This window comes from Alligator mississippiensis, chromosome 2, assembly GCF_030867095.1.
Source record: "Alligator mississippiensis isolate rAllMis1 chromosome 2, rAllMis1, whole genome shotgun sequence".
NCBI lineage: Eukaryota > Metazoa > Chordata > Crocodylia > Alligatoridae > Alligator > Alligator mississippiensis.
Window position 1 is genome coordinate 255,607,373 of NC_081825.1, and position 21,378 is coordinate 255,628,750.

Genomic DNA, 21,378 nt, shown 5'->3' on the forward strand with positions numbered 1-21,378 from the left:
ACTGGGATTGGCCACTGAGCCAGTTGCCAACCCCTCACTGTAGCCTGGTCTAGGCCAGTACTCTCCAACTTAATTGAGAGGTTGTAAATTAGAGTTTGTGCATCAAGAGTTGAGTATACAGGTATGTCCACAAGTTTGTATTAATTATATTTTCTGAAAATAATTGCTGATTGTGAGGGATGTGAAATGGTCATTCTGAGCACAAGTTACTTGCATCTAAACTTTAGACTGTGGAGAATCCTCTTCCTTGAGAAACTGTATATGCACACTTTTACTTGTCTTCAGTTTGGACTGGAAGAACTTTTCCCTTAGCAGTACTGTAAAGTACACTCTAGTGCTTCCCCTTCTTGTGCCCCACTGTCACAGGGATAATGAGCACTTCCTATAAATGCACTCCTTGTTCATCAGTTCCTCTCAAATCCATGGACAGAGATGGAGCTTTTTATGTTTCCTACAAGCTTCAAGTTTTAGAAAAACTATACTTTATCCTGTGTTTTCTATCTTATACTCTTCTAACAACTTTGCTGCCCAGGAAAGCTGTTTGAGATCTTTTCTACTGTGGGGTAGCCTGTAGCCATCAGCTGAGGCTTGGCACCTGTGCTTGGTGCTAACCTTCTCCTCCACTTTATGATGAGGCCAAAAGGCCTTGCCATGTGGGGACTTAATCAGCCAAACTTTGAGCTAATTCAGCCACTCACCTCAGGTCAAACTTACCCATTTTTTCTCCATTTTTCCCTTTCCTCAATGGAGGTAGCAGGGTACTTTTTTCCCTTTGTTCAGTGGCCTTTCCCTGAGTCACCTGATTTCTGGACTTTCAACCATGTCCTTCATATGATGGTTTCTGAGAGCTACACACAATGCCTCCTCTGCTTAGGAGAGAACCAGATCCCCAACAGGTGCTTGATCTTTCTACCCTTCAAGCTGAGAATGACAAAAGGCAGAGAAAATACACTGACTGTTTCTCCTGGAGAAATTACTTGGCTCCATGTCTGACTGTGGGTCAGGGAGGGAACTTGGCTCAGTACTGCAAATGCCCCAGCACCAGGAACAGACCATCCTCCTTTTTAGCACCATCTGAACCCATGCACTGGTCCTGATCAAGATCTAGTGGCAGGTTTCTGATCAGAGGCAGATAGAGGAATTCCTCCTTCTCATTATGTCACCAACAAAGTGATAGTCCATAGCCTGCAAAGTGACTTCATGAAGGAGAAAAGATTCCTGAGACTTCTCAGCATAGATGGGCAATGGATAAGGCTCTTGAAGACTGTAAGTTCTAATGTTGTTAAAACATTTTGGCCCTGAAACTACTTTGTCTTATGGAAAACTCAGAACAAACTCAAAGGGCGCATCCAGAAGTGCGTGGACATTTGGTTCCCCGGGACAACTAGAAGCGGCGCACTTTGCACTGCAGCTACTTGTCCCTGGGGAATGCCTGTGCCACATGCACTTTGGCACATGGCAAGTTACCCTGGGGACAGTAGGGGATGCTGGGTCCAGCACTGGACTGGCCCCAGCAGCCTTACCTGGGCCTCTGGGGGCCTCCTGGGGCTGCAGCCATGATGATCCTGTCAGGCAGAGCGTGGCCAGCAGTTGCAGCATGGCTCCAGACAGCTCAGCTCTGCTTTTCAGCAGTGCATGCTGCTTGAGCATGCGCTGCTGTGTTGTTTTTTTCCCATGGTTTTTTTTTGACCCCTGGATATCCTCTGGTATCTGGCCCGTCTCCTGTGATGTTATGAAGATCATTGTCAACAGCTCCAAGGTATCCTCTGCCAGTTCCTTTAGGACCCTGGGATGTTCGTCTAGTGTTGCTGACTTGAATACATCCAGACCCAACAAAAGCTCTCTTCTGGCTGTCTCTTTTGTTGATCTCATCCCTCAGTTTGCCCCCTTCCTTATCCAGATAATCTTTATTAGGTTTTTGGCTGCAACTTAATTTTTTTGTGAAGACTGAGGCAAAGTAGCTGTTGAATAACTCTGCCTTCTTCTATTCTTCCATTGCCTATACACTTTTTTTTTGCATTTGAGGCATTTTGCAAGCTCCTTATACAGCCACATTGGTCTCTTGCCATTCTTCTTGTGCTCCCATCTCTTTGGGACAGTTTCTTTGTGGGCTTCCACAGCTGTGCCCGTTAGAAGCTCCAAGCCCTCCTGGGTGCCTTTATCCCTTAATCTATCTGCCCATGCCACCATACCTGTTAACTCCTTGAGTTGCATGAAATCCATCTTTTTTAAATCTAGCGTCCTAATTTTGCTGACCTCGTGCTCTCCCTGTCTCAGGATCTAGAATTCTGTCATATTGTGATAACTTCCTCCCAAGTTACCATCACCTTCACATCCTCCCCCTATTCCTCCCCATTGGCCACGACAAGATCCCCTACTAGACAGATGATCCCCTAGTCATATCCTTCCATTTTTTTTAACAGAAAGTTGTCCTCCACACAAGCTAGGAACTGGCTTGACATGTTATGTGTGGCTGCATTGTTATTCCAGCAGATGTCTGGAAAATTGAAGCCTCTTATCAGTACCATACTATAGCTTTTGGATAGTGTTATCACCTATTGAGGAGTGTCTCCTCCACCTCTTCTTCCTTCCTAAATAGTGTAACCCTCAATGTTGACAATCCAGTCATAAGAGCTGTCCCAGCATGTCTCGGTGATCAGATCATAGTTTTTTTTATGGGCGTAGCTTTCAGCTCATCTTGTTTATTCCCCATATTTCTCCCATTTGTATTCACGCATCAGATGTTTTGCATTTTGATCTCCTTGCTTCCCTTCTGTGCCACTTGTTGCGGTTCTGTAGCTCTCTAGCCTTTTCCCAGAGCAAAGTTGCTTCTTCAAGTCCTTTACCCTTTAGATTGTATGCTCTTTTGCTTGACGGTTTTGACCCCCATCCCCTGGGGAGCACCCTTCCTCTCCCCCTCCCCTCCCCCCAGTCATGTCACTAAAAAAATAACAGATCTTTTTACATGCCTTCTCAGCATTTAATATTACATTTGGGTTAGTATTTTCAATCTTTTCTCTATAGTATGAAAGATCAAGGTTGAAGATGTTCTTGATTGTAGCAATTCTTGGGGCTGATAGTTAAAGAATTACAGTTTCTATAACCTACAACACACAAGGGAAAGATATATTTTGTCATTGACTCCCCAGCGTGGATGACCAAGTGTTCATTCACAGCTGGGTTTCTCATGTTATGGTATGACTTCAGAAACTGAGACTTTAAATAAAACACCAAATATTGTGAGAGTCACAATAAAATTCTATGAGGTGTCAGTATAGTTTATGCCTTCCCACATCCTGCCACATTTTGCTGCAGTGAGAGACCTGCTGGAGGTGAAGAGCCAACAGAAAGAACAGCAAGACTGGGAAGGAGAGGAGTAGGAAGACTGAGAATAGCTTCTAATAACCATGATGTGGGGAAATCTTGTTCACTCAGGCTCCATTTTCAGCTCAGTGGCTCTACCTGCAGCCTTCCCTATGAGTATAATTTTAAGCCATCCAAAATGAAAAAGAGATTGAGAAGCAAACTTGTGACTAGCAGATATATGAGGGACACTTGACAGGTGTGAAATCTCTGAAACTGTCATGAAGCTACAGATCTTATTACCACTGAAGTCAAGGCCAACTGTATGGCAGCAGATCCAAAATTTCATGATCTTGAAAAATGGATTTTTACTTTTGATGCTCAGGCTTGTGGGATACAAATCCCAGATATCTAGATTGACACTGGGTCAGCACCATGAGTCAAGATCAAGAATCACTTTAAGTGTCTCTTGTCCCTTTAATAATTCAGAAACGCTTAATCAAACATAAAAAAAGTTGACAGGGTTGGATTGACAGACATCATGAAACACCTCAACTCTCTGTAGTTAATTTGAAGGTTATTTTCTGGCAAACATGTTCGCCAGAAAATTATTTTAGTATGTTAGTAAAAGAAAATGAATTTGTGTGTGTTAAACTTGCCAGTTTTTTTAATTTAATTCCATGAGTACAACAATTAATTAATACATTGTAATAAGCAAACAAAGGAAAATCAGTGAATTAAAAACTACTGAATTGATTTCAAGTGCAGAGAAACCAAGAGACTGCCATAATTCTACAGTGTACACTTGAAAATACAAATCTTGTCTCATCAATTTCTGCTCCTCATTTTTCCAGGTCTGACATTTAAAATTTTGTTGTTTCATTATGATTTTTAGAAATAAGCACTATCCATAATCTAATTTACTACATTAAGTGGATTACAGAAACAAATCATAAATAGTAGTCCATTTGTAGCTATCAAGGGAAAAGTCAGAACTTCTCAAAGATCATCCAACTCCAAATGAGATAGAAATTGGTCTTTACAACAAGAACCAGATGTCTTGCTTGGTGGATCCCAAGCAGTGGTTGAGATCCTCTGCCTCCCAAGTGAGTTGATAGTTCTTATAATATAATTGGATGAAATGATTGTTACAGAAGATTTTTAACACAAAAATGTCTTGGTTTTGAGTGATACAACTTCCCCAAACTGGAGTAATTTGATAATATTTCACCTCTGGATATTTGTAAAAACTCAAACTGTTAATATTTTATATCTATCAATCAATCAATAGATAGATATAGATATATATTTATAAATTTTGCAAAAGCTTTAAGAGGAGAATATGATGATCCTGGCCAATTTTGCATGTAAGAAGAATTTTAATTTATCCTACCATTGCCACTGACCATACTTAAAAATTTGCCACCATTATATCATTTTGGACTGATAAGTACCCCTGTAAAGCAAGTGTTTATAATCACTCTCATTTTACAGTAGAGTGAGGTCATTAGCAGTGCTAGTCTGAAGTCAGGCACAAGGCAGGGCACTACCCTGCTCTGCGTTCTGTCTCATTTTACAGTGAGGGAAACTGAATGATTAAATGATCCACAGTGGGCACATCTAAACATTCATTAATGCACCTTAGATACTGCTTATTTAGTTTAGTAATTCCTTATTAAAGTACTAACTGAATGCTCAATAACTAAAGTTACTGTGCAGTAGCACCAATGCATAGTTTTTTTTAGTGATGATTACTGTGCATTAGCCTAATCACACTGTCCAGTAGGCTATTAGCACAGTTTTTGCCGTGACATGCTATTGCACAGTGTTACTGTAAATGTGCCCACAAAATCATACAGTGACTTTGTTTTAAATCCCGGAACAGAACCCGTGTCTCCTGAAGGCAGTGCTTATGTCTAACATTCTAAAATACAGCGCACATTACTAAGAGCAAAAGGCAAATCTCTCTTTCTGTCTTCATTTAAATAGGTGGGTATAGTTATACTTACTCTACCATGGATGTAGCAATTTACAGTTGATATATTTTCACCAACTGGAAATGTCATTTTCCTCATTTGAAAAAGTGGAGAATTGAAAACCCAAAGGAATTATGAATGGTCTGCCAAAAGCTAGTAACTGAGAGAGACTATTTACTCCAATACAAGACAAGGTTTTTTCCCCTAATCAGCATGAAGAAAAAAAGCCCCTCATCTTATAATCACATACAAGGAAACCTCATTAAATACACTGTCTATCATTAAACTTCCGCCAAAAGCAGCATGTGCTCAGTAATGGAAACCAACTATACGGTTGATTAAATGCAACCAACACTAAGCATGACTATAGAACACATGGCTTATATTGGGCAAACATGTTAATTGAAACCTTTTGTGTGTGTGTGTCCCTTAAAAGAAATAGGCAGTTGTTCTCCCAGGAGGGAATGATCACTGAGCTTGGAGGTACTGCAATACCAAGAGAGGCCAAAATACTCAGAGAGACCAAAACAACCTCCTATACCCTCCCCAGTGCCACAAATATTGATGGAAACTTTTTTTTCCAAAAAATGGGCGGGTGTTCCCCCCACAGGGAACTGGCACCAGGTCTGGAGGTACTGGAGGCAAAAATGAGGCCAGCACCAGGCCAGGAGGTATTGCAATACCAGGCCAGCACCAGGAGGGCCAGAGCCAGCCCAGACACCCTCCTCTTGGTGCCAAAAATGCCTGCCACAAGAATAGGTTAATGCAGCCCTTTGAAATAAGATACATGGTAGTGCCTATTGCATGCAGTCTCCCTCAGCCCAATTCGTTTTCACACAGCCCAACTCTTTTTCAAAGTCTTGGTGAGCCACTACACTGAATACATTTTGACTTCCTCTTCAGTCCCACAGGTCAGCTGTGCCTTTCTTTCCATATCTAATGATTCCTGGTTCTTCAACAGCATTAAATGTCTGGCCAACATCACCAAATGGGGCCCCAAACCCAGAATCCCTTAGTTCCCCCTGTCTCTCAGTCTATTGCCTATGATTAATGTGGCCCTGCCCTCCATGAGATGGAATCAGAGCAGGTTGCCCTGCACCTCATCTGCCTATCATTTTTTGAAATATCCCTGAACTTCATAGATTTAATAGATTTCATAGACATTCAGGCTGGAAGGGACCCCAGGGCAGGAAGTCAGCTGGGATCATAGGATCCAAGCAAGATAAACATCCAAATGTGCCTTGAAGGCATTCAAAGTGGGTGCTTGAACCACCTCTGGAGGCAGTCTATTCCAAACCTTGGGGGCTTGGACAGTAAAGAAGTTCTTCTTTATGTCCAGCCTGAATTGGTTGCGGCAGAGTTTGTGATCGTTCAGTCTTGTCATCTCTTGGGGCACTTTGGTAAACAGATGTTCCCCCAGATCCTGGTGAGCACCCCTGATAAACTTATAGGTGGCCACCAGATCGCCCCTGAGCCTGCGCTTTTCCAGGCTGATGAGTCCCATGGCTCTCAGTCTGTCATCATAAGGTCAGTTTTCCTGACCTCTGATCATGTGCGTGGCTCTCCTCTGCACTCTCTCAAGCTTCTCCACATCTTTTTTGAATTGTGGAGCCCAACACTGGACGCAGTACTCCAGCTGCGGCCTCACCAAGGCCGAGTACAATGGGAGAATGACGTCCAGGGATTTGCTTGAGAAGCATCTATGGATGCAAGCCAGCGTTTTGCTCGCTTTACTAGCTGCAGCATCACATTGAAGGCTCATGTTCATCTTGTGGTCAATCATGACCCCCAAATCCCTTTCATCTGTAGTGCTAACCAGTGTAGCACTGCCGAGCCTATAAGCATGCTGCAGGTTTTTCCTCCCAAGGTGGAGAACCTTGCATTTTTCAGTGTTAAACACCATCAGGTTCTCATTTGCCCATTTTGTGAGCCTGTCAAGATCTGCCTGGATCACCCTCCTGTCCTCAGGTGTGGATGCTTTACCCCAGAGTTTGATGTCATTAGCAAACTTGGCCAGCCTGCCTCTGACACTAATGTCTACATCATTCATGAAGATATTAAAAAGTATAGGCCCTAGGATCAAGCCTTGAGGGACCCCACTGGTCACAGCGCACCACGACAATTGACTTCCATCAACCACCCCCCTTTGGGTCCTATCGTGGAGCCAATTCCCCAGACAGCAGATTGTGGTGTGGTCGAGACCACAGTTAGCCAGTTTTGCCAACAGGTGATCATGGGATACCAGATTGAAGGCTTGTTTGAAGTCAAGATATATGACATCAATCTCTTCCCCCCTTGTCCAAGTGATAGGTCACCTGGTCGTAAAAGGCAATGAGATTGGTCAAGCAAGACCTACCCACAACAAATCCGTTCTGTGTATCCCTCAGGTTATTGCCGCCAGCTAGCGTGTTAAGGATGGCCTCTTTGATAATCTTTTCCAAGACCTTCCCCAGGATAGAGGTCAGGCTGTTGGGCCTGTAGTTTGCCAAATCTACTTTCCTCCCTTTCTTGAAGATAGGCACCACGGTGGCCTTCTTCCAATCTTCAGGCACTTCACCAGAGTGCCAGGAGCTCTCAAAGATCCATGCCAGGGACTGACCTATGATGCTTGCCAGCTTCTTGAGTACCCTTGGGTGTAAGCCCTCAGGGCCAGCTGACTTGAAGGTATCCAGCCTATCAAGGTGTTCCTTCATGAGGTCAGCTTCAATGGAAGGTAAGGAATCTCCCTCACCCAGGCCTCCCTGACCCACAGTGGGTAGGGGCGTCCCATGGGACTAGTAAAAAACTGACGTAAAGTACCCATTAAGCAAGTTTGCTTTTTCATGGGCATCAGTTGTCAGTCATCCCATTTGGTTTAGCAGGTCATCCAGTGTTGCCCTTGCTTTTCCTCTGGCTCCCCGCATATCTAAAAAAGGACTTTTTATTGTCCTTGATATTTGTAGCTAGCTGGAGTTCCATCGCAGCCTTGCCTTTCCTGGTTTGCTCTCTGCAAGTCTGGACCAGAGCAGACTATTCCTCCTCGGTGGTGGTTTCAGTCCTCCATCCTTTGTAGGTCTTCCTTTTAAGATGCAGGAGGTCCTCTAGTTCCCTGGAGAGCCAAGGGGGCTGCTGTGTCCTTTTGCTGCCTTTCCTCCGAGACGGGATAGACTTTGCTTGCACGTCCAAGATTGCTCCCTTGAGGAGCAACCACTCATCTTGAACTCCCCTCCCCTTTGGGTTGTGGCCCTTTAGGGCCTCACTGACAAGCCTCCTTAGCTTGTCAAAGTCAGCTTTCCTGAAGTGGAGGACTTCTGTATTACTGACTGACTTGCCAGCTTTATGGCAGATGATAAAGGTGATCAGCTCATGGTCACTGTCACCCAGCTTTCCTTCAATTGATAGGTCGCTGATTAGGTCGTCCCCAGTTGCCAGTACCAGGTCGAGTAGTGCTTTACCTCTCGTCGGCCCGTAGACTTCCTGCATCAGATAGAGGTCATCCACGCACGAGAGAAAGCTTTGCGACTGCACAGATTTGGCTGAGCGCTCCTCCCACAAGATGCCTGGGATGACTTGTGACAAGAGCACCTGGTTCTAGTCATGAGTGGGGGGAGGGGGCTAACTAACACATGGCTCCTTTGTGGGGTGTATCTGGGGTACATGCACATACTGAGCAGTGCCAGATTCTGGGGGTCACCCTGGCTTGAAACACTTTGACACTTTTGGAGCCCAGCCCAATGACCTACATGGTAAATCATGAGCCTTTTTGCTCTGGACTAATATCATGTATAGTTTGTACTATTTATACATAAGTACAAAAGTTCTGCTTAAAAGTGTGTTTATGGAGTACCTGTGCTTAAACTTGCAGCAGTTTCAAAAAGATAAAGTGCATCAAATCTAGACAGAGAGCAAGGGGGCTACCTGACCCCCCAGATTTATTATTCTATACCTGGAAAATTATAACAAATTTATACTTTTTCCATATGTAGAATCTGATTATTGAGTAGTTGGCATATATTTAAGGTCATCTTATATTTGAGTAAATATGGTAAAATGTAGGTTGGACAGCAATAAAGTATGTCCCAGTTCTGATACTTAGTTGTATGACTTCTGGAAATCTTGCTTAATCTCAAGAAAGACTTGAATCATTGCCGGGATACTTCAGACAGAAAGTATTCTAGAAGCAACAGATTGGTGAGACAAATTGGACAGTGCCCCCAGGATAGCCTTGGGGATCAGACTGGTAAGTGAGTGCACAGGTGAAGCTCATTTCCTTGAAGAGTCCTAGCAAAAATTTATAGTTACCCTCATAACTTCCCCAACAACAGGAATTGTGGTACTGCTACCATTTGATCTCCCCAAAGAAGAAATTCTGACTCAGTCCACAGCAGCTGCCTCTTTGGACTCATCAGCCTGTCGCCTGTGCCCCAATTTTATTTTATTTTTAGTGGAGTCTTTTGAACTTGATTTTAATTTCTTCTTACAAAAAATCAAAAAACTATTCAGGCCAGATTGTGTACAGAGGTGCCAGAAGACTCCTGGCCTCTTGCCCCATGTTCATTCCTCTGCAGTGGGGGTGGGGACAGTATCATCCATCTTGGGCACTTTTTAAAAAATTCACAAAAAATATTTGTGAGTGGTTCACATGTTGTGCTATGGCTTTTGTCTCTTAAGTGGAACATTTGGAGTGTGGCTACATGCAAAAATAACTAGTGGGAAAAAGGGCATTAATTGTCATGAAAATGTCATCACTTTTGTTCAACTCCATGTTTTGCTCATATCACACTCTGATTGTTCTGCAGGAAATCTCATGCACCTTGTGCCAAAGAGCTTTTTTTAAAACAGCAAGTTGCATGTCTGTATACAATCAGTGGGACTTAAGCCATGCTGGGAAAATCAAGAAAGTATTAAAACAAAGAAAGTAGTTGCCTGCCTCTATAAGAGCCTCAGTAATAATGGCACTGGAAAAATAGTTTTCAACCTTTTCCATATTATAACCCCGACCTTAAACCAAAAAATATTGAGACCTCTTCACCCATATAGAGAAAGAGAGTGTGGATGTGACTGTACCTGGACCTCATTTTGACCATTTGGGAGGTTGCAACCCAAGAGTTAGAGCACGTATGTTCTTATCTTAATGAAGGTAAATCTGGGATATCCATTTCAGTCTTTACAGACAGCAGAATGTCCTACCCTTTTCTCTCTGTGTGGGGAAAATGCATTAATATCAGATATTTTTGTTTTATCTAGTCCTTGCTCGCTGTGCAGAGAATCACCTAAGGTAATGGTTGGGTTGCTAAGAACTACATCAAATAAAACCTTAAAAAAACCCTTTATTTCTCCCTCCCATGATAGGAATGAAGACACTACTTCTGAAGAATACTTATTATTGGTTATCTTTAGAACAACAAGACTGCATTGCCTCTGACACATCCGATCGTGACCAACTTTCTTTTACATTTTCACCATCTTTTGCCTGCAGAAGGATGGAGCCAGTCCTGTTTTTGAATGAGTCCAGTAAACTTTTGCATTACCCTGGACAAAACAAAAGCCCTTTTGTAAAGTTAAGTTTAAATTCATACTAAAGGAACTATTAAAATCCTGGTATGAGAAGCTGCTGGTGAGTGTGTGCGCCTGAGCAGAGTTGATGATTACTTCATTAGACCCCTGCACACTTCAAGAGCCAGATGCTTTCAAGTTTCTTTACATATTAGGGGAAACATATCCTCAAGGCATTATTTTTAAAGGGGACTTCAAACATTCCCTGAGAAAAAAAAATGCAACGTATTTGAACACCATTGCATTTTCAGGGAAAAAATCTTTCTCACTGAAACTGTAAAAATGGAGCCATCTTTTGGGGTTTCAGGGTTAAATGTGGTGGCTGTAAATTAGAGAGATTTTTGGGATGCAGACTGAAAAAAATCCTGAGCAGTTGCAGATCCCCAGTTTAGAGTAGCAATACCAGATTGTGCAATAGGTCATTTAGAAGTGAATGATCTATGGTAGTTTGTAAATTAACCTTGTTTTTTTTCCACTGAATTCAACCTACAAGTAAATTACTAAATTTTGCTAGAAACCAAAGACAATCCTAACTTCTTAAGCTTTATTATTATTTTTTTGCTACAGAGATCTTAGTTCTGCAATGAAAGGATACAATAAAGCAATACTAGATATTTTAACATTTATATTTAAAAACATATGTGAAGCAAGCAGATATGTAAGGGTAAATCTGTTCATCTTGAATCCTTCTGCAAATGGTCTGCTCTAGAGGTCATATCAAAGGGATTCTTCTTCCAGCTTAAACCTGTCTTTTCTAAATAGATCTCAACCTGATCTCATTTAATGCATTGATGTCTGGTTTCTTAGTCATTATATTTGCTGTATTACATATCAAAAGGACTCTTGAGAAATTCCTCAGAATTGATAATTCTAATTTCTTATGTATAGCTACTCTATATTCACTCTGAGGACAACTGTATTATATGCTAAACCATGAATTGTCAAAATTGATCCCTTTGTATGTAGGTTTGTATTAAACTGAGATACTTTATTTTTTCTCCTGTTTGTTGCCACACTTGGGTTCCTGGTGTCAGTTTGCATTTGGCTGCTTGAGCATATTAAAGTTTTGCTTGTGCTTATGATGTTCTTGCCAAGAGCGCTCTTGTAGCAATCTGCACTAGAACAGTCTTTGTGCCAATTACTTCAAAAAGTATTCTTTTTTAAAACCAATTTTTCAGGGCTACTATTTCAGGTTATAGTGTGGTGATTTCAATTTTAATTTCTTCTCTTTCTTCCCCCCCCCCCCCCCCATGTTGATCTTCTTGAAATGCTTGTTTGTAGGCTTTGGAATATGAAAAAATAATACACTGTCAACAGACTGAGTTGTTATTAAGACAACTAAATATGAAAAGGGTCCAAAGGTATTAAAAATAAAACCAGTAGCACACATCTATTTAAATGATACTTTTTTTAGTGGACTGTTAGGGGCTTCTATTTACAGTTTTGATCATGAAAATGAATAGTTCTATAATGCCAGCTGCAGTGAGGATAGTAAACATAATATTGTGATCCATGATCTCAAGACACAATATTTATATTGGATATTATGTATGTTATATTGATTTCTGCTATGTGGCTTATTTCTTTAATACCATTTTTGTATCACCCTTTATTGAGAGTAAACCAGGATGCTGCCTCAGTCCAATTAATAAAATATCACAAAAAAATGAAAGGAAACCTATGTTGTTCTAACACAAGGAATCACAACTTAATGTACAATGAAAATAATGAAGTTAATGTCTTACAAGTAGCCTGAAAACATAATGTTATTAGGCATAGGGACATCTAAGCCGTGACCCTGCAATGTTTACTCACCCAAATAATTTCAGTGCAAGATTGACCCTCAGATTTCATTCTGAGATGTAAGAAATAACCACAATAAGAATAGGTATATGATAGAATACCCTGCAGATGCAGAGCAAATGCTAATATAATGCACCACAATAATAATGTGCAGAGGTTGTTATGAAATAGAATGAAAAGTCAACAATGAAATAAGCTCCTCATAATATTAATTTAATACTATATAAATTTTTTATAGCAAAGTATATTAGTATTAATTATTCTTAAATAGCCTCTGCTTTGCTCTTCATTTCCCAGACCTTGAGCACTTGAAGACTCTTGAAAACCAGCCTATTGGATGCTTTCAGAAAGTGTTTATTTTAAAATGGCAGTTTAAAAGATAATTTCATTATTATAGACAAGGCCTGATTCTTTACTTACCTTTAGTAGTGGTATCTTTGTTAGGTAATCTGATTCATCTGAATCCAAACACCCTCAGATCCAGGAACTTCTCAAGGTGAATAGGTCGGCAGTGTCTGACCCTTCTTCTTTTTATTCATTGGACTTTCCATTTTGTTTTTTTTTTTGTTGTTTGTTTCATTATAATGAGGAAAAGTGCTGTGTTTATTAAAAATGGTTATACTAATAACAAGACTGTTACAGGGTCATTATTTTGTCCCCCAGACCACTGTTGTATGGTGGTATAGTAGATTAATTACTGAGGTGCATTCTTGTTCATTACACAAAGTTTATTTAAATCTTCTTTACTAAACTTGCTATAACAGTAGTTTTACATGTTGACTGCTCCCCTTCAACACTAGCTAAGTGAGCTATTTGTGGCTCTACCATAAAATGCAGGGCTCAGATTGTAGGAGGATCAGGCATGGGTTTTATTTCCTATTTGGAGAAGGTTGTGCTGTGGGGAGCAAAAGATGAGGATGAGACAGATTCTTAGATGCTGCCAAACTCACTAATCTCTTTCTTGTGTATATGGGGTCCTGGATATTATTTCTAAGGATGGATAATGGGGTCAGCATGCTTTTAGCTGCAAAAGAGCTGTATGTGAGTTATTTGAAGCAGAGGAAAATAACCCCATTATCTCAAAAAGTACCCTTTGACTTTTTAACAACAGGAAATGCCTTTAGTCCAAACACTTTAATGATTTTATACTAAACACACTTCCCACTTTCTGAGAAAGCTTTGCAGGTATATTTGTGAGGACTGCAGCTGATGAAGGGCCATTCAACTTGGAACCTGTGCGTCTGTTAAGAATCCTGTAGGTCCTACTCAAAATAAAACACATCCTTTTGAGTGGGTATATAAGGCCACAACTTCTGTGGTTGATGGATGAAGGACAGGCAACATTTGGTGCATATCTCTTGAAAATGGTAATGCTGAGCTTGCTCCACTACAGTTACAAAGATAATGTACATGTTCTTGGACTATGTGCTTGTCCTTTTTATTCTTATGGTGTAAAACTCAGGAGGTTCTGTGTGGTTAATTTAATTCAAGGGCCTGATGAATGCCTGATAGTCCAGAGCTATTTAAAGTGCACCTGATCTCAGAAAGAGAAAAATGGCTAATAGCATCAGCATAGTATCACTGGAGCCCTTTGTGCCCAACTACTTCTTATTTATGAGGGAGACCCTGGCAGATGTTAAAAAATGGTTGGGATGGGATTGGAGGAATTTTATGTTCCATCCCAAACATCACACCTCCTGCCATGCCAGACATCTCAATTGTACCCCTGTAGAGCTGACCCCAGCCCAGTCCTGCAGGCTGGTTAAGGAGTGTCTCTGTCCTGGAGCCAGGGCTGCCCCTAGCAGGTTCCAGACCAAGAGTTGTCTGGAGCTAGTCTGACAATCAGCTGATTTACAGAACCTAGCTCCAGACAGTCCTGGGGCTGGTTTGAGACCATCTGAGTCTGACAATCAGATGATTGTCAGCCAGCCCCAGGAAAGTCCCAGGACCACCCAGCTGTACATACAGTTTTAGAAGTCTTGGGGCTTAGGACCCCAGGATCCAGAAGCCCTTCCCCCAACCCAAGGTCCCCATGCCCCAAGATTTCTAAAAACCAAGTGTTCAGCCCAGGTTCTTGCAACCCAGCATTAGGAAACCCATGGGGCTGCAGGCCACACAGGAAAGGCTACCAAGCTTGGGGGATGCAAGGTTCACAGCAGGGGCAGACCCTTGACTCCTTCCACTGGAGAACCTTGAAACCCTGGAAGTCTATTTTTAGTAACCAGGCTGGGGCTGTCCTTGGCTCCATGCCAATGCTGACTGTCAACATCAGCTAATAGGTGACTAGTGAAATGGGGGAGAAAACAGTACACCTTGGGATGCCAGAGCACCCAAAAAAGACATATCATCATTTTTATATATGATCAAACTTTAAAAAAAAATTGATTTAGGCCTAGCGATCAAATGAAGCCTGTAGGTTAATGTCCGTTTAAGATAAATAGTGTAAATTGACACTTTTCTGGGTGCTATTGTTTAAATCCATGTGGCAAATCAGCATAGCAGTTTATGTGCATACCAAAATAATTAATTTGTAACATTCTTTTTAATGGAAGTTTCGATTTTCAAGAACTTATAAAAATCTGAAAGGTGAAATTCATAGATTTTTCATGCCTGCAGGTTTTTATTGCCTCTGGTAATACATGTCCTTATTCCTTACATCACATATATGTGAGAAATAATAGACATAATATTTAAAGATACCTTTTGATAAAGAAAATCTTTCCATCTCTGGAGATGAGTTTTAGCTTTAAAGGATGAGGAACAGGTTCCAGATGTATTTTTCAATTGCTTTCCTTAAGTATTGACAGAGGGAAGGTTTTATCAAGGTCTTTGTGATGTACTTGTTTATCATAAGTAGACATTAGCAGAGCACATCCAAGTGCTTATCACTAACAGATGACTAAAGGGAACATATGGCAGGGAAAATAAATATATATTTGTCCAGACAGTGTGACTTGTTAACACTCCTACACTCATCATAAACTGCATTTACATGTATTTACAATACCTTGGACAAACAGTGCAAGGCCAAGCAGTGAGGGGTTTTTCAATATAAGAGTGCCAGGTATTAATTTAGAATTCTTTTTAAGAAAAGAATTAAATATTTTAGTATGGGGGATTTTTATAGCATTTGTTCTGCTTCAGCCTTGACATCTTTACAGCATTATACTTCTTATAGTCATTATACAGTGTTAACAGTTTTACTGTCATGAAATGCTTCTGGGTTCACATACCTCTCTGTGTAAGTAGGAATGTAATAGGACTAGGTGACATATTGAACAATAAGAAGGGTTGAATTAGTCTATGTCTAAGATCAAATTCAGGTCAGGTCAATAGCTAGGTTCTTTTTGACAGGCTTTTAGAAGACCCCTTGGTTCTACAACATAGTGGCTGCATCTACACGAGCGGCAGACTGCGCAGTAACCAGAGTTACTGTGCATTACTATCGCTGCAGTTTTTCTTGATGCTACAGTAGCTTGTTACAACTGCACAGTAGCATAGCCACATGGTTAGTGCCTGGCAATGGTACTGTGCAGTAGCAATGAACTACTGCAGAGTGGCTCATTGCTATTGCACTGTAGCATCTCATGTAGACATGCCCAGTATCACCCAAATTAGCAGTTTGATTAAAAAAGACTCTGGACTAGTGGCATGATCCAGTTCCCATTGAAGCTGATGGTAATTTTGGGAGGCGTATTGACAGAGTTCTGGGGAAGATTTGCATAGAGGAGTTCTGCAAATGTGTTAGTCTTTCATGAGTGTAATAGTGACAATTATATAATGAAGAAAGAAAAACAGTATCTGTACCTTCTGTAACTGCAAAATCTAATTGTTCCTTTCTCTTCTTACAGTCTCGTTAGGAAACAGCCAAACAATTTTAAAAGGGATTCGGATGGGTGCACTTTTTATTTATTTATTTTTACAAATAGTTATAGAGAAAACCAGAGGAAAAATGCCCCTACATTTATTTTAATTTTCTGAATTGTTCTAGCTATTTTTTGGTATATGTGTCATGTTCTGAGTATTGGTCCTCAAAAAAACAGTTTATTCTTCTGTTTTAGTAGCATTAAAGTCATAATACTTTTTTAGTACATGATAGCCCAGTACTATGGGATTGAATTATTAGAGATGAATTTCAGCTACATGGTAATAATTTAGCCAATAATTTCTACCAATTCTAATCCCAGTCAGCTGAACTAGTACAGAGAAAGCCCTAGCAGGCAGAATTGGTTTTACCAATGATTAGATTTGTTACTCAGTGGTGATAGAGAAATGTTTCAACCATGGGAGCTTTCCCAGCTTTAATGCTAATTTAACTGAACAGCTGTCAGAACTGATGTGAATTTGGTTGTAAATTTTCTCAGTGGAGACAGTAAAAAATTAATTTAGATTGGACCTTCCCTAAAATTTGAATCAGTTTGGACCTAAAGACATGCTTCAGAGTTAGGACCATCCTTATGAGTTGAAAGCGAATGTACCCGCCTCCGGTTGATTAGGAGCTCACGCGCCGCCTTAGCCCGGTCTCGGGATCGTGTGCCCCCGAGCTTCGTTGGTACGCCCCAGGTTTTACCCCGGCTGGTATTAAGGGGGACCCCAGAACTCTCCTGCCACGACTTTGATGACTCTCTCAGTGGGGGGTCTTCCCTCGGGGTATCCCCGGGTGCCGGCACGCCTCTTCGCGGGTACTCTCGGGGCTCCATCCTTCCCTACACCCCGGCCATACGCCACCTCAGGTCTTCCTGTCCTGGCCTCTTCCCCCATCCTCGTCTCGTCCTCTCTCTCGGCTCGGGCACCCTAGCCCCTACAGGCTGTCTTCGGGCCGGGTATGCCTCACCCAGCTGGAGAGTGCTGCCCTGATCCCTCCTTCCTTGGGAGGCAGCCGTCCTCTCTGCCTCCCCCAATAGTCTCGGCCGCCGTTACCCACTCCGGCGGCTCCGCAATACCGGCTACAGCTGGCCCCGCTCTCAGGGTAGCTGCTACGCCTCACGCTGCCTCGGGTGTTGGGTTCCCCGCTGGCTGCTGCCCCGCCTCTGGGGGTGACTTCTCCCCCTGTCTCTGCCCCTCTGGGCTCTCCGCTGCACTGCTCGCAGCCTGCTCCGCCTCTATCCGGCGGCGTCCCGCACTCCGCGGGTGGCGGCTGATCCCCTGCACGTTGGAGCTCCGCGCTCCTGCTCTCTCCCTCCAGCCGCCCCGCTGCGTCGGCGGGGCCGCCTTTTGTTCCTCCCGGTCGGCGTGCCCCGCCTCCGCTGCTCAGCCGCAGCCGGATAAATGCCCGGCTGATGGCCCGCGCCGGCAGCGCCGGCGCGTGGAGTCTCTCCGGGTCTTCCGGCCCTGCAGGAGGTAAGCAGATCCCTTGGCCGCCGCGGGGGTCTCCCAGTGCCCCCGCTCCCCTGGGACAGCGAATACAAACTTTCCCAAAGTTCAGTAATACTTGAATATGTTGTAGTTATCTTAAGGTATTGCTATAAAGTTAGAGTTGCATTTCACTGAGGGATCAAAAAAGCTAGTTACTGATTTAATAAGCACTCATTCAACAACAAATCTTTCTGATATTTAGCTGTAAGTGGTATGGAGTATTCAAAAAATGCAAGTGGGAGATAAATGGATTTTAAGTTTGATGTATCTCAAAAGTTTTCCCCAAGTGATAATTCTAACTTCAAACATATTAGCATAGGGGCTCCTTAAAAAATATTTGTGCATATTATGTTAAGCATGAGATTATTTTTCATATTATTACTAGTTATCCATTAAAAACAGCATTCTTGCAGTAAGCTAAAATTGCATGATAAAGCAAGAGAGATAACAATAAATAAGCATATGTGTAAGCCTAGCTAGAAGGAACAAAATATACTATTAGTGCCCCTTGTATGAAGTTAATCTCATTTCTTGTAGCTGTTTATTCATTAATTAACGAGGCCTTGCAAAAAAAGAGTGGAAAATGTGTTTTTAAATAGTGGTTTTGTATCCCTTCCTCTTGGACCACTTTCATATATTCATAAAATTGTTTGCCCTTTGAAGGTGCATTAAGTAATAGGGCCAAATGCAGCCTGTGAAGTCTTGGAATCCAGCCCCCAGGGCTCCCCATGGATCAGGAAATTTGGCAGCATGGAAGCAGTGGCAGTACTGCTACCCCTTCCTGCTGGCAAAATCCGAAATCCCAGAAGGTGGGTAGGTCCCAGATCACAACTTTCCCCCTGCATGGCCAGATTGGGGGTGGATTATGCCCCTTTCCCTCCATGTGGCCATTTTGGGGCCGGGCTGCACCCCCTTGTTAACACAGGGCCAGACCATGACCCTCCCCTGGGGCAACTGGTTCAGGGCAACTCACACTCCCTTCCCTCCGCCCATCCCCCAGAGGGCTGGGTCATACCCCCTTCCCTTCTCCTAGCTAGGTTGGGGCTAGGGCACACCCCATCCACCCACAGGGTTGGACCATGCTCCCTCCCTGCATGAGGCTGGGTTGGGGCCAGGCCAAGCCCCCTTCCTCCACCTGTCTGGAACGGCCAGGCTTCCCTCCTTTGTGGCCAGGTGAAGCCCCACTGTGCCCACCCTGGGTGCCAGATAGGGTCCAGTGGCCAGAACCAGCCTGCAGAGGGATTGGGCACTAGCCATCTGGACCACCAGCCAAAAAGGTTGAGCACCACTAGGTTAGGCAGTAATTGTCTCAGGTGTAGGCAGTCAGAAACTTGCACCTGAAATGGACGAAGATGCTAACTAATTGTTTTTCACGTTTGGTTCACCTCACTGGCTGAGGTCCAGATGTAAAGTAATGGGGAAAAGAGAGATTTTTTTAATGTTTGGGAATAATATTTTTTTAAAAACCCCACCTTTGCTTTATTTCAGTGATCTATCAGCTTGAATGGATTTGATTTTAGATGCATTTAAGCGTTTAAGGTATTATTTGTGGAATGTGGAACCTTTCACTTTGCACTGACCTATAACAATCAACTTCAGATAGTTAGGAACCAAAAGTTGTTGGTTGTTGTCTTTGTGAGATGGATTTCAGCTCCCAGTACACATGTAATGGCATCACAACTCCAGCCACCATCAGAGTTGGCTCTGAGATCTCTGTTGGCCGTATCAATTCTCAGTAGTGAGGCAAAAGGCTTATTGGACCACGGAGACTGAGCTCTCTATCCTGGAAGCTATTTCTCTGTGTTAATTTTGAGACACAGTCCAGGGAAAAGATGTGGGAGAATTTGTATTGCCACTTCTTGTGCTGTCCCTGATCTCTGAATATGTGACTGTAATCTCCACAACTGTCAGTTTGATACATGTCATACAAATTATGTTCTTTTTAAGAACATATTTTTATTTCTCCACGGTAAGGCCAAATTGAAATATATGGGTCAGTCTTTTCCCTTGGTTTCATAAACATTCAGTTCTGGAGGGTAACCCTGGGATGCAGTCTTAAATGGTGCAGCTGGACCTCCTGAGAATATTTTTGGTTAGTTGTCCTCTTGTGATTAAGGATAGAAACTCTCTCCTTCACATTCAGCTTCAGAATTTTTTAGCAGTTGCATAGTGCATTCAACTAAATCACTGTTTGACTAGTAACTTTGCAGCTGGAAAAAGCTTGTTTTCTTTGAAGAAAGACTTCTGTGAATGTGCTATAGTTGAGCCAGCTGATTGCTTGTAGGTTCATGCTTTGTGTATTGTCAAGCACAAGGAAAAGTTCAAGGATGTAAGTAGTAGCTCACTGTTGTAGATGACTGGCAATTCAATTACATGCATCCAGGAAAAGTTTTAAAACTGCTACTTCTTTTGTCTCAAATTTTAATCTTCTAAATATTTTTAAATTAGTGTTCCCTTCTACTGCCATTATGTCACGGTTTATTGGGGGGGGGGAGGACAGAGGCAGGGAGGAAGGGTTTTTACTCTGTCTCTATTCCTTTGATTTTCTACTTTGTCCTTTGTTTCTTTCTTTTCTTTTTTTTTTTAAGATCAATAATACAGCAGTTTTGAGTTTTGGGTTTGATAAATGTGAAACATTTGGCTATTATGTTCTTTTCTTCTTTCTTGCCATAAGAACGTTTAGGACATTATGGCAGCTAATATTAATCGGCTTAATATTAATCTTGAATGTTACTAAATACCATTTTTGGATGAGTTGAGTTCTTTAGAATAATAACACTGCCCTTTAAATAAAATGATGTCACAGTAGTACCATGAATTGACTGGGATTTCTTTCATTGTGTTTATTTTGCAGGTGATTCATATAACAGGCCGATTACGTCTCAGAGTGTCACTGTCCCATGGGAGGACAGTCCCCAGCCAAATCATGGGGCTTGTAGTTGTTGCTCATGCTTTGCCACCTCCTACGATCAATGAAGTCAGAATCGACTGCCACATGTTTGTTACTCGCGTAAATATGGACCTCAATATCATCTACTGTGAAAATAGGTACAGCAGTTCAGCTCTTGTTTTTCAGAGTTGCATGGATACTCTGCATTTGTGGTCTGCACTGTTTCTCTGACCGTATATGGGAACACAAAATTCATGTTCATGATTACTACTTTGGCAATTTTTAATTTAACATGACAACTTTGTAGATGTTTTTACTCTTTCTAAAAGAAACAAGTGAACTTGAGACATCCCATTTCCAACTTAATTTGCAGCGATAGCATTTTATATGAGATTCCATCTCAGTATATATTGGAATGAAAGACTTGACTGCCAGGATGTACTGGAAAGAACAGATTAGCAGGGTAAATAGATGGATAAGTAGGAGATGGTGTGGGGATTGGATGGAGACATATAG

The 21,378-nt window shown here is 42.1% G+C and overlaps 1 protein-coding gene across 7 annotated transcripts in view; it reads left to right on the forward strand.

The window, feature by feature from the left end:
* Positions 1-21,378, forward strand: part of NPAS3 (neuronal PAS domain protein 3) — an 874,684-nt gene that overhangs the window by 800,349 nt on the left and 52,957 nt on the right. For all 7 annotated transcript variants that reach the window (XM_059723041.1, XM_059723042.1, XM_059723043.1 and 4 more), the window contains one exon: positions 20,827-21,020. In XM_059723041.1, coding sequence (XP_059579024.1) covers positions 20,827-21,020 — 194 coding nt within the window. The remainder of the gene's footprint in view (positions 1-20,826; positions 21,021-21,378) is intronic.